Here is a 14,439-nt window from a genome sequence, read left to right as displayed (position 1 = left end):
TAACTTGTGCACCCCTAGTCGCTTTTTCTACTTTTTTGAAATATTTTGAGTGTGTGTGTGAGCACAGCGGTGTCTGTGTTTATTATTATTTCATGAAATTGGGTAAATATCTTAATTTTACATATATGTTCATTGTGTGAAAAGCTTATAACATGAAACACTCTAGAAATAGTAGAGACAGATTTAGTGACTCGTTCACCCCTAGTTACTTTTTCTACTCCCATCCACTTCAACGTTAAAACGGCATTTTTAAGCATTTTTAAATCTGCTCTTATTCGTTCAATTCTCTCTATATCTTGCCATCCTTTACATATTCCACGAGATAAGGACCTTGCAATTGCTGGGATGTGCTGTTACCGATGTAAAACTCATGGTGGCGTCATTGCTCCACAGATAACTTTGCCACAATTCAGGGGGAGGTGAATTAGGCTGTGGCGGGCTGCTGGTGATTGAAACTCGGCACACAGGTTTTGTGGTGGTGGGGGGGGGGGGGGGCGAGTGGATTTTCAAGACAGAACCAGAGGCGAACCGGACCGCGCAGTCCGCAGCGCGCCACACGCCGAAAAACAAGACCCCCATAGCCGGCACGCGCCAACGAGGAAGTGTACTGCGCGGATCACCTCTGGTCCTTGTTTCACCAGCGAGCCGAGCCGAATATTCCGGCCGGGGCAGTACATCGAAGCGCCCGGAGCATAATGCAGGTCAGTTGACCACTTGGTAAAGTTTCGCCTCAACTCCGTTTCTGGTCGAACTAGTGAGCGAATCTTTAATATTTTTTTTGATTCATATTCAGAGGTAATTCGTCGAGATATTTCTAATTGGTATTTATCAAAAATAAATATTAGAAATATGGTCAAACAACATTTCGAACCGCTGAGCGCTTCGTAACGTTCGCCTCAACGCCGTTTCTGGTCGAACTAATGAGCGAATCTTTAATATTTTTTTTGATTCGTATTCAGAGGTAATTCGTCGAGATATTTCTAATTGGTATTTATCAAAAATAAATATTAGAAATATGGTCAAAAACAACATGTATCCGTTTCTTTTGAACCGCACTCGCAGTTGACCACTTGGTAAAGTTTCGCCTCAACTCCGTTTCTGGTCGAACTAGAGAGCGAATCTTTAATATTTTTTTTATTCGTATTCAGAGGTAATTCGTCGAGATATTTCTAATTGGTATTTATCAAAAATAAATATTAGAAATATGGTCAAAACAAACATTCATCCGTCTTTTTCGATGAAAAACTCCGTGGTGGTGGGGGGGGGGGGTGACTCGGGGAGCGAGTGAATTTTCAAGACAGAACCTTCGCCTCAACTCCGTTTCTGGTCGAACTAGTGAGCGAATCTTTAATATTTTTTTTGATTCATATTCAGAGGTAATTCATCGAGATATTTCTAATTGGTATTTATCAAAAATAAATATTAGAAATATGGTCAAAAACAACATGTATCCGTTTCTTTTGAACCGCACTCGCAGTTGACCATTTGGTAAAGTTTCGCCTCAACTCCGTTTCTGGTCGAACTAGTGAGCGAATCTTTAATATTTTTTTTGATTCGTATTCAGAGGTAATTCGTCGAGATATTTCTAATTGGTATTTATCAAAAATAAATATTAGAAATATGGTCAAAACAAACAAAAATGTATCCGTCTTTTTCGATGAAAAAACATTTTTTTTCAATAAAAACTGACGTGGTATCAAACAAACACTAATTTAAGTGGTTAAAATTCGAAAATATGTGTAATTTTTTACAGATATCTTGATAATAGGCTATGAATGTTAAACATGGGTAAAAAAGTTTTAAAAATAGTAAACAGTTAAAATTATATGGCTTTAAACATGATGTATCTTTTCCTCTCCCTTAAGCCCAGTGAGCTCCCTCATCGTTAGGACAGCACAAGGGTTTTAAAGAATGGAAAAAATTTAACCAATGTAAAATTATTCAGTTTTGTTAAAAAAAACGCTTTCCTGTGGTTTACACCTTTCCGTCAAAATCAATGGAAATTTAGATGCAAGTGAAAACCGAGAACGGAGGAAGGAAAGTTTGAATCTTCCACCACACACTTGGACATTTTAACAAGAAAACATTCCGGAAGACATAATGCAAGTTAAAATCACAATCGAATGTTAACTCCTTCCTCGCCAATGACGAGTATACTCGTTATTGGCCGCCAATTGTTGGACGCCAACAACGAGTATACTCGTTATTTGATCGTTATTTCTTTTATTAGCCATTTCCATTCATAATCCATCCAGGAAGACTGTGTTACCATAGGGCAGGGGTTCCCAACATTTTCAGGCCGCGACCCCCGAAATAACGGTGTCAGAGAGCCGCGACCCACACTATTATAGGAGATAAAAAGATTTTTTTTTTTAAATTCTTTCGATTTTTCTTTCTTTTCTTTTTTTAAATGGAAATGTATGGTTGAAACATGCATACGTTCAAACACACACACACACTAATAAGCATTGGAGGCTTTTAACCAGGGCCGGACTGGGGAAATCATTCAGGCCAGGAAATATAGTGCAAAATATAACCCCAGTCAGGCCACTTTTTAAGCGGGGGGTCTGGGGGTCCCCCACCAGGATTTTTTTTGTTACAAAGACTTCATTTCCTGCATTCTGGTGCAGGCATTTTTTTATTTGTACCCTTTAACACATTGATTGCCAGCCATTGTACCCATCAAAGTACCCAGTCTTCCACCGTTGAAAGCCTATGGAGATGTTTACCTTCTTTGCAGGGCTATAACTTATTAAATTGTATTGCTATATTGACATTACTATGGCCCATTCAACATCGATTATCTATCGTTCAGGATGTGGGAACGTTATATTTTTTCATTCATACATTCATACAAAAATACCTTCTAGAATATAAATATGTTTTTAACGTTTTCTGCAGTAATTCCTAGAACGTGAGTTTTTTTTGTATTTTATTTTTTTATTATTTTTTAAACAAACACATAAACAAACATGACAACACATGATAAGATATACAAGCATTAGTTGACAGTGCACATCCAATGAAATCACCATTTAGTTAATTGTCTTATACAGGATATACCCTTAATACCTGTTATCTAAAAACCTACACACATATGCTCTAGCTCGTACCCCCCCCCCTCCCGGACCCCCCATTGGATAATCCATCCATTATCCCTCGCTCCTAACCAGACACTACCATTATATGCTAGCTTTTATTTTCTCCACCACTTCTAACCACAATGTCATTTTGGATTCATTGAGACCCAAAATTCTTGCTGTAGATATTTCTTGATAGATCACATCGAGATATGTAATAATCCAGACCTTTCAGCACATTTTTTCCGGTTGGAACCATCGTGATGCTATCAGCTTTTTAGCCACTGTGATACCCGATAAAACCAATCTCTTTAGCTGTGGATGTACTGCACACTCAAAAACATCATTCAGCAGTAATACAGAGGGGTGTACAGGTATATTCCAAGTTAAGAGATTTGATAATTGCTGGGTCACCTCTTTCCAGAATATCTTAACTGGTGGGCAGTCCCAGTACATGTGCATAAATGTCCCCTCGTCCCCATTTGTACATAAGGAGCATTTGGAGTCTTGTATAAGACCCATTTTTTTCAGTCTTATAGGAGTCAAGTATGTCCTGTGAATATAGTTAAGATTGATTTGTTGATGGTCCGGGTTCCTTGATATGAGTCGAACATTTGCCCAGGCTTCTTAATAATAATAATGACTTGGATTTATATAGCGCTCTTCATGAGACCCAGAGCGCTTCACAGAGTCCATTATTCGTTCATACACAATCATACCGGTGGTGGTAAGCTACAATTGCAGCCAGAGCTGCCCTGAGACAGACTCACGGAAGCGTGGCAAATAATCATCGCCTACGGCCCCTCCGACCACCACCAACATTCATTCACATGCATACACATTCATACGAGGCAAGTAGGTTAAGTGTCTTGCCCAAGGACACAACGGCAGTGGGATGGACATGGGCTTGAGCGGGATTCGAACCACCAACCCTTCGATCATTGGACAACCCGCTCTACCCCTGAGCCATGCCGCCCCACCAAATCAAAATCACTTTCCAGGTCTGGTATATCCCTCCTCCAGACGGAGTCTAGGTGGATGGTTTCATACGAGGACGTTAGTAATCGATGATAAAAATCTGAAACAAAACCTCTCGATGTCTCTCTTTCATAGAAGAATTTGTGGTATCTGTGGTGTTCAATTGGTATCTTTAATGGAACACCTTGAGACTTCAAACATAACAATAACTGTATGTAAAAAAGATGTGTGGACTTGGTGAGATTACATTTTTTGCGTATTTCTTCATAACTACAAAAACCCTGTTTGTTAAAAACATCCCCTAATGAGTGTATGCCTTGCTTTTCCCATATAGGGAATCTTAGGTCGTTTTCCAATCAAGAGTGCATTGTTATTGAATAAGGGAGTATGATTATGCCATTTATGTGGGTTAGGATATTTCTTTTGTGTTTCACGCCATATCCGGATCGCATGAGTAATTATGGGGCCATATTTCCGTTCGCAATGCTTAATTGATAGTTTAGTGTATGCTATGTCCTTCAGTCTATGTGGGGCTACTATATTTTCTTCTAATTTTCTCCAGGATACTAATGCTTGGGGATCAAACCATGTTGTCAATGGTCTTAAAGTGTACGCCTTAAAATAGTGGAAAAAATCTGGAAATGCCATACCACCGTCTGCTTTATTTCTCTGTGCGGTGGATCTTTTTATACGTGGTGGTTTGTTATTCCAAATAAATTTGTATGTGGAGGAGTGTAATTTTTTCCAGTAACCCTCTGGAGGGGGTAACGGTAGCATTGAGCTGAAGAAGTTGATTCTAGGTAGTACGTCCATCTTAACTATTGATATCCGTGCCTGTACTGAGTTTTTAAGTTTTGCCCACCTATCAAGGTCGTCTTTGATTTTGTTTTGGATTTTTGTGTAATTGTGCTTCACCGTTTGTCTTATGGTGGGGAATATTTCCACTCCCAAACATCTAAAGTGTTTTACCATAGGTATCTGTTCTGGGAGGGTTATATCTTTTTTTGCATTAGAACGTGAGTTATAGGCCCCGACGCATATATAGATTATCGATTGGCGTTTCTTTCCTATACACGCTATATTAAAAAATTCAAATGTATATGATCGGTATACATTATGCTTCATCATGGGTGAAGGAAAGGGGGGGGGTCATTTATAATTCCTTGATCGTCACTAACGGCTTTATTTAGTATGGGTTGATATATTGATCAGACTGTTTGCAAACAAAGAAATGCACAATCGGGTTGAAAATAACGTTACGGTCCTCTTACCGTTCGCCGATGATACTGGAGGTAAAAGATCCCACTTATTTGACGCCGATCTCCTAGATCCATTTCCGGTTTGTATGGCGCAATAAACGCAGAAATCATATCGATTATTGCGTTATGGAGGCGATCCATATGCACGCCAGTGTTTGTAAATAATACAATCTTTTATTCAACTTCAGCCCTGATCATAACACCACATATTCATTTTATAATTCTAACCCTTTAAATGCCAGCGTGTGTGATGGCATATATTTGCAATATATCAAATGCAAAGTAGATTTTTCTGGGGGGGATTATTACAGACTAGCATGCGTCAATGATTAGTAACAACACTGATTTTGATGGATTTTTGTAAGTGTTCCACCTCCACCTCCACCGCCGCCTGGTGGTATGCGACCGATGTTGCACTCCCTTTGAGACTCTGTATGGGGCTGTGCATCGATGAAATTCCTCCGGGCGGACTTTTCTGTTAGCCTGAAGCATGGAATACTTTTTGGGACGCTGGATTAATTATGCTGTATAGGGTTATGGCGTGTGCCAAATGGACTTATGATCTACCAGATGGCGATCAAATAATTGGAAAATTATTTTTGGAATCCAACCGGCCAAAGGCCAATTTCAGCTTGATCATGCAAGGATTTCATAGCCATACCCGAGATCAGTGTATGTTGTGGTAATAACGAATGCCGTTATTGGCAATCAATTTACATTTACATTTACATTTAGTCATTTAGCTGACGCTTTTATCCAAAGCGACTTACAAGTTCTGTACGACAAGACAGCAAGAAGGGTACAACTCTATCAGCTGAGTAACAATGTTCATCAAGTGTTGCGTGTTACAGTGTAGGTTAGTTTATTAGGACAAGTGCATGACAGTAAGGTTAGTCAGGGTTAGATTTTTTTTTTTTTTTTTTTTTTTTTTTTTTAATCATTTCAGATAATGGTTGAAGAAGTGAGTCTTTAGTCGACGGCGAAAGATTGGACGGGATTCGGCTGTCCTAACTGGGATGGGTAGTTCATTCCACCATTGTGGGGCAAGGACTGAGAATAGGCGGCTTCTCTTTGATGACCCTCCGGGAGCTTGGATAGGAGTAGGTCTGAGGCGGCCAGAAGATGCAGAGCGTAGGGGTCTTGAGGGTGTGTAGTTAGAGACCATTGACCGGAGGTAGGCGGGAGCGGTTCCCTTTGCTGCACGGTATGCTAGGTCGAGGGCCTTGAAGCGGATACGTGCAGCAATGGGGAGCCAGTGCAGGTCCCTAAGAAGTGGGGTGACATGGGCCGACTTCGGTAGGTTTGATATCAGGCGGGCCGCTGCGTTTTGAATGAGTTGAAGAGGCTTGGTGGCAGTGGCCGGGAGGCCAGCTAGCAGTGCGTTGCAGTAGTCGAGGCGGGAGATGACTGTTGATTGGATGAGGAGTTGGGTGGCAATTAATCACGAACAACCGCTTAACGTCAATAAACCAGAAACCAAGTCAAGAAAATACAACAAAGCTCACTCTTGGAGAGATTTCTCAGTTTTTTGAAAAATATTTGAACTATTGTTATGTATGTAACTTTTCTAGCAAAGAGATTTCACAATTTCAGTTTTTGGTTATTGTTACTGGTTATTGGGAGGGCAGGGGGGCCAAAACATGTTTGTCCGCCAAAGGGACTGATAGAAAAAGTTTGAGAACCACTGCTATAAAAAGAACACATCTCCCAAAAATGATATTATGTATCTCAATTACTCATCGCGTGTTGCATAGAATTCCTGAAGACACAAGCCATACTTGATACTCTGGATTATACCAGATACTTTTATATAGTTTTGCCGTTGTTAAAATTGGTTCAAATGAACTTAAATTCATTAAGTATGGCTACCGTTTTTGGATTATTCATGTATTGACATGCATACATTTTTGGTTTAGTGCTCCTTTAAGCCCTGCTTTTCCAACGTTCTCTTGGTCACCAGTACTAGCTAGGAGGCCAAGAACGGTATCGGTGGAAACAAGCTTCAGAGTGCCCCATGCTTGTATCCACAAAAGGGTGCTTATAACCTGTCTATTCAATTTCATATGCCCCCAATAGTTCATCCTTCACTAAAGGAATATATCATCAGCCAATGGACATATCGATCTACCAGATGGCGATCGATAACTGGGAAATCCTTTTGGGGATCCAACCGGCCCACGGTAAGATCTTTTTCACATAAATTACATGCTGATCGGGCCTTGCTTTGATAGGCTAACGCGGTTATTGGTAATCAATAATCAGAAACGACGTCCCCCGCCCCCCCCCCCCCCTTTCATGCATTCATGGTGGACCATGAATACCGACAATGTGCATTTTGAGTTTTAGCTCTAGCTTCTGTAGTGCCGAAACGCTGTTCGATTTAATGTTATTAGCTTAGCGCCCTGTATCTCACCTTCCAGGAAATATACTAGTCCAAATCCCATATAACGCTTATATTCACGAGGCTATAAAATGAGAACGTATTGGGCGGCTACGTGGCGTAGTGGGCAAGGCACTCGCCACGAAATGCTGGAGACGCTGGGCTCGTCAGTTCGAGCCCAGCGCTCCACATTTGCTTTCAGTTTAGCTGGTCGTCCGTACTAATACACATTGGCCGTATTAGGGGGTGGGAAACTGATGGGTGGGGATCGGGCGTTGTGGACAGCGACTCCTACAGGTCGGTTGGTGCGCCTGCGCAGTAGAATCAGGAAGTGTCGGGGGCAGCGTGAGCCTCCCACGCGTTACTCCTCGCCACAGAGATCGAGCTGCGCAGGTGAAAAGATGCGACTGCTGTTACCTCAAGTACCGGAGGGGACTTGTGCTATGTATGACTTAAGGCCTCTGCATGCTACAGAAACTTCAGAGCAACTGCAACACAACATCGGCGCGATTTCAGCGCGGTTGTTTTAGAGGGTCTTGTAGACTGTGTTGCTTGGACGTTGCGTACATGTCCCTCAAATCTAACCTAAACAACCGTTGCGTCGATATTGCGTAGCAGTGATTGGTTGGTTAGCGAATGGGGGCGGGGCTGCTGTAGAATAATATTAGTCCCGCAGAGAATATCATCCTCCATTGTTGTTTCCAGCGTTGACGCTAAATAATTAGCGTCACATAGCTCGCCTTTTTCTGAAAACCCAAGCACATATTGTTCCATAGCATACGCCTTCAGTTGATCATGACAAATCCTCTCTTACCTTGACGATTAAAAAGCCTCCATAATTTAGTAAATAAATAAAGTAGCCAGCCAGCTAGCATTGGGTCTATTCAAAATGCTATCCACATTAGCTACATAGCTAACCAAGTAAATACAATGGTATCCGTCCTGAGTTAACGTTAAATACAACGTTTGCTAGTCGAAATGACTGGACACACACAGGGACAAGTTAAACATCAATCAATTAATTTATTCCAATAGGTAGTTTGAGCTGCATGTGAGCCGAGGTCCTCTCCATTGGAAACTAATGATGTTACGGGTAACGTTAGCTCGAAAAGCAAAGAAAGTTAAGCTGCTAGCAACAGACACTATAACACTTCCGGTCGGGGGTTTTCAAAATAAAAGAGCGACGTCTAAAATCACCGGAAATACGTTTATTTTGTACATTATCTATTGTTAACACAAACCTAAACTAACTTTAGTTAAACTAACATTGCGCGTCGATGTTGCAGAAGCATAAAGGCAGAGTGTCTAAAACACCGTTGCTTTGTCGATGTTGTGTTGCAGTTGCTTTGAAGTTTCTGTAGCATGCAGAGGCCTTTAGTCCACATTGCAGCCGGCTTGTGGGAGGCAAGAAACAGCGTCCGTGACAGGGGAGGGTTGAATTGGATGATACGAAATTGGGATGGGAGAAAATATAGAAAAAATGGGAGAAAAAGTGGATAAAAAAAAATGAGAACGTATTGATGAAAAAATTATTTCTTTAAGCCATTTTGAAGGTACGGTTTATGGTCTCAATTGACAATGAGAATGAACAGATAGCAATACTATAAAGTATAGATTTAGCTCTACAAACAGCATCACACACAATGCAAGTCTGTTTTGAAATGCTGGAGTGAGATTAGACGGCCCCCAATGGCCGGGAATGTGTTAAGGGAAATTAATAGGAGTATAGGAAGCCGCAGTTAGTTTACTTCCTGTTTGGACTGTTCCAGTGTCAAACAACCTTCTGTGTATGAATGAATGAATGAAAACTTTATTTAACAGATTGCAGAATGGGTACAATACAGTACGGCTCAATACATACAATTGTTAAGGGGATGCAGACCTGAGAAAGACGTTTGTCTTGTTTCCATCAGGGTCCCCCATTTTCAATTCATATAGACATATATGACATACATGACATACAGATAGTCAGTACTGCTACATCTATACATTTATGACATACCAGATTTGCAAATACAGTACTGTTTGTGATACAGAAGGAGTCAAGAAAAGGGAGTATATACATTTGACGTAGAAACTGTACATTGGAGGAGGTTGGGTGGGGGGGGGTTGGGTACATTGGGATATTGACAACCATACTGGGTAATTTACATTGGAGGTGGTTGGGGGGGGGGGGGCCGGGGGGCACACTGTATAAACAAGTAACACTGTACATTGAGGGGGGGGGGGGGGAGACACTGTACAAACAAACACAATTGTACATTGAACTATTGACAAAACCATACTAGGTAAATGACTGTACATTGGAGGGGGTTGGGTTAGGATATTTACAGGGGCCAGTGTTGAATTGCAGTCTCCCGTAGGTGTCCCTTGAGAGAGGTTTTGAAAGTGGGTAGTGATCCACATTCCTTTACAGCTTTGGGTAGGGCGTTCCACATTGATGTGGCATAATTGCGAAACGTGTTTAGTCCCTTATTTGAGCCGAATCTGGGTTTAACATGAGGAGTGTGTACTGTAGGTAGAGGTTTATATGGCTTAGCAACTAAATGTTGTTGCAAACATTTAAAGAATTGGAGCCACTGGATGATTGAAATAGATCCAGAGGCCTTTTGTCACAAGTTAGATACAAAGTTCTATAGTTTTCCAATCTGGACATATCCGGACTTTTCAGAACTGCCTAGGAACCGTTTAAATTTATCATTTGCCAAAACAATAATATCTGTAAAAAGGTCAGAGTCAGCCAATAATATCAGTGTTGTGATCTTAGTCCCGCCTACCTGCTTGAATTCCTTAATGCAGTTCTGGCAGCAGAAGCGTTTCTGCTGTCCGTCTAGCAGCAGGAAGTGGTTGGCCGTGGCTCGGCTGGGCAGGTAGTCGCCACACTGCTCACAGCAGTTCATGATCAGACCGTTGGCCATGCGGTACCGGTTGAAGCAGGCGTCGCTGCAGATCTTGTGGGTCACATTCTTGAAGCTCACCTCATGTCGGATCTGTAGAATGGAAGGGGGGGGGGGGGGGCAGGGAGAAGAGAGATTTTAATTAGGGATGTCCGATATTATCGGCCGACCGATATTATCGGCCGATATCGGCAGTAAAATGTGATATCGGAAAATATCGGTATCGGTTTAAAAACAAAAAAAAACAATAACAATATTTGTTATATATATATCCAGTGAAATTATTAGTTACCTGAAATTATTCAGTTTTTTGGACGGGGAAACCCTGCATATATCGGTATCGGTTGATATCGGTATCGGAAATTAAGAGTTGGACAATATCGGAATAGGTAAAAAAGCCAATATCGAGCATCCCTAATTTTAATAGATAAAAACATTTTGCAAAAAAGTTATGAATAGTATCACTATTTCAGTAGGGGACTATGGAGCCTAAAGCAACTACTAAAAAAGCTTGTGGTGCATTCTGCATGCTTATAAATGCTCCATTGTGAGATGCGAGGAGCTGCCGTCCATTTTGGAGTCAACGTTTCATGCAGTAACCATAGAGCTGGAGCTAAAGGCCTGGACTCGGTGGTGAAACTGAGCCCTGGGCAGCCATACTGGTGGATCAGAGAGAGGGAGAGAGAGAAGGGGGGGGGGTGTATGTGACTAAGAGAACAGATTAGAAACAGAAGGGTAAGAGAAGGTGGCAACAGTCAAGAAAAAGGAAGTAGAAAGGTGCAGAGGCTATAGACGGGAGGAGGACGAGGCTGCTTTCTGACCTCAGTAAGCTTGCCACAGACGGCGCACTTGGTTTTGAGGGTAGATTTGGGAGGGTTCTGCTTGTTCTCGTAGGCCCCCAGGCAGCCCGTACTACAGAACTCCTGGAAGGCCTCGCTGGAGTCCACCTGGGCCACAATGGTGCCCTTCATCGTAGTGATGTCCCTGGAAGACAAACACACACAACTCACATGTTTATAGGGCGGTCAGGTGGCGTAGCGGAGATTGCGTTCGTCACCAACGCCGGAGATGCTGGATTCGCATGTTCGAATCCAGCTCCCGGCGTTGTCACCAGCTTGGCAGGCCTTTCACACTAATACAATTGGCAGTATTAGAGGGTTGGAAAGCTGGCGGGTGGGTCCTGGGCGTTGTGGACAGCGACCCCTACAGTTCGGTCGGGGCGCCTGCTCAGCAAGGGTAGGATCTGGAGAGAGGTAGTGCGGCCTCCCACACGTTACACTCTCCCAGTGAGAATCTGCGCGGCCAGGCTGGCTGCCGGCAGGCTGCACATGCGTCGGAGGAAAGCATGTGACAGTCTCCGGCCTCTCGGACCAACAGTAGGGGAAAGTGCACAGCAACCAGGAAGGGTGGGATGGGAGAAAAATCGGAAAAAGAAGGAGGGGGTGCACCATTCTGATTTTGTCAACACGGAATACAACTTCCATTTCAGACCACAGAAGGGCCGACTAGCGTTATTGGACTGTTGCCATCTATATAGCCGTTCCATGTAGGATGATGTTTGGATGGGAGGCCAGTGGTCTGAGGCCATGGTTTTCTCTAGCTGCATAAGCGACACGTTCATTTATCATTTAGACATATGGTCGAGATGGGAGTCATTTGATAAATTTTAACCGGGATCGGGACATGGCGAGAGCCGGAATTAGTCACAGCAACACTATATTATCACAGACATCCAGGTTTGGGGATCCCCCTTTGAACGGCCCATCTAAGGTTTCTCTCCTCCACATCGCCTGTGGTGCTTTTTTCCTATTGCTAGGTTTTTAGTGAGTTTTTCCTTATCTTCATTGGGGAATGCTGGGGAGTGTCACATATTTGGATTTTATGGTGGATCTTTGTTCCTTGATTTATTGTTATGTTTCTTCTTGACTTGTTTAAAGAAGACTTGTGATTTCGGGCTTTACAAATGCATTTTATTTTATTTGAATGAGTTGTTTCAGCTCTGATCCACACGTTTGGGTTCCTCGACTGAGGATAACTTACTTTTTTATTTATTTTTTACCAGTAGCCTGCTCCAGTCAGGGAGGTACAGAACATTATTATAGGCTGTAATTAGACGTGCCTGGCGCGCTCAACTAATAGAAAGAAAGAAAGCGATACCAGTGCAATATGACAAAATGTAATTTAACCATTATTTAACCAGGAAGTCCCATTTAGATACAAGATCTCTTTTGCAAGGGAGACCTGGCCAAGATAACAGCAGCAGTAAAATATACAGTACATCACACAAAACATAAACACAGAGTATACATAACAACAAAAGTGCATGGCTGAGTGTGCTACAGAAGTAATCATCGGGGACCAAAATCACAGAAAGCAACAACACTCTTCCTGCAAGGAACTCTGCAATAAATATAAAAATTCTCCAAGCGAGAACAGGGCATCCCGGTGGATGAGCTGGTGGATGAGCTGATGGATGAGCAGGTGGATGAGCTGGTGGATGAGCTGATGGATGAGCAGGTGGATGAGCTGGTGGATGAGCAGGTGGATGAGCTGGTGGATGAGCTCCTGCAATTCATTCCATGCCAGAGGTGCAAAGTGGGAGAAGGCTGTCTTTCCTAAATTCCTTTGACTGAAGCTATTGCTTCAGATAGTTAGTTATTGTTTCAGACAACACCTCAAGCTAATTTATAACAACGCCAAATCCGCTGCTTGATGGAAATATGGAATGATGCAGCGTACTTACAGTTACCGGTACATTTTCTCCAATGATAAATAAAAATCTATGACAGTGAGTGACCAGCAGGGGAAAATAATGAACAATTACAGCTCAGATGCAGAAGCTTGATTTGAAGTCACTCAAAATGCACTTTAGGGGCGGCTGGGTGGCGCACCGGACAAGGCGCTCGTCACCAACGCAAGAGACACTGGTATCGAATCCAGCTGTCAGCGTTGCTTCCGGCTTGGCCGGCCGTCATACTGGCTCGATTGGCAGCGGGAGGGAAGCCGGTGGGTGGGTCTGGGTCGTTGTGGACAGCAACTCCTACAGTTCGGTCGGGGCGCCTGCACAGCGAGGGAAGGATCTAAGAGAGGTAGTGTGACCTTCCACACGTTACACTCTCTCAGCGAGAGTCCGCGCTGCCAGGTGAAAAGAAGTGGTGGGCTGGGTACACATGTGTCGGAGGAAGCATGTGATAGTCTCCGCCCTCCCAGGCCGACAGTAGGGGGTAGAGTGCGCAACGACCAGGAAGGGGATTGGTAATTGGCATAACGACTAACATTGGGAGGGGAGAAAAACGGAAAAAGATAATAAAAAAATAAAAATAAATGCACTTTAAACCTTTGTGTGTCGATTGTACTACTACTGTACCGAGAACCAATTCACTACCCCAAATTACTGAGATGCGATTTCACACAGACTATTATCAGATCTCTATGTTTGCCGAAAGATATGGTAGGTAATTAGCACTGGTATTTTTACATTACATTCATGTAGCCAGTGTTGTAGTTAGGGCTGCAACGATTAGTCGACATAATCGACGACGTTGATCATAAAAACTAATCAACGCCGAATTTTTGCGTCGATGCGTCGTATACATTTTATTTTTAGTTTTTTTATTATATATATATTTTTTTGCACTACCTATCTTTGTGAAAGTGGCTTCTGAAGACAAAGCAGAGGAACAGATTGGACATTGAGCATGACCTCAGAGTTGCTTTGTCACCCCAGACTTTGAAACTCTTGTCAGGAGCAAATGTAACCCAGGGTTCAGATTCATAACTATTTAGTCATAGGGACATAAATAGTTAATGCTATTAGGTAAGAACTTTCTAGAACGTAAAACATT

General features: G+C 42.5%; 1 protein-coding gene across 1 annotated transcript in view; it reads right to left on the bottom strand.

Moving 5' to 3' along the window:
* Positions 1-14,439, bottom strand: part of zmym2 (zinc finger, MYM-type 2) — a 230,770-nt gene that overhangs the window by 113,508 nt on the left and 102,823 nt on the right. The window contains exons 6-7 of the mRNA XM_084314398.1: positions 11,416-11,578; positions 10,475-10,687 (exon numbers count right to left, since the gene is read on the bottom strand). Coding sequence (XP_084170524.1) covers positions 10,475-10,687; positions 11,416-11,578 — 376 coding nt within the window. The remainder of the gene's footprint in view (positions 1-10,474; positions 10,688-11,415; positions 11,579-14,439) is intronic.

Source organism: Notolepis coatsorum (assembly GCF_963971535.1).
Source record: "Notolepis coatsorum genome assembly, chromosome: 5".
NCBI lineage: Eukaryota > Metazoa > Chordata > Actinopteri > Aulopiformes > Paralepididae > Notolepis > Notolepis coatsorum.
Note: the sequence above shows the minus strand (reverse complement) of the source record. Positions and strands in the feature narration are given on the sequence as shown.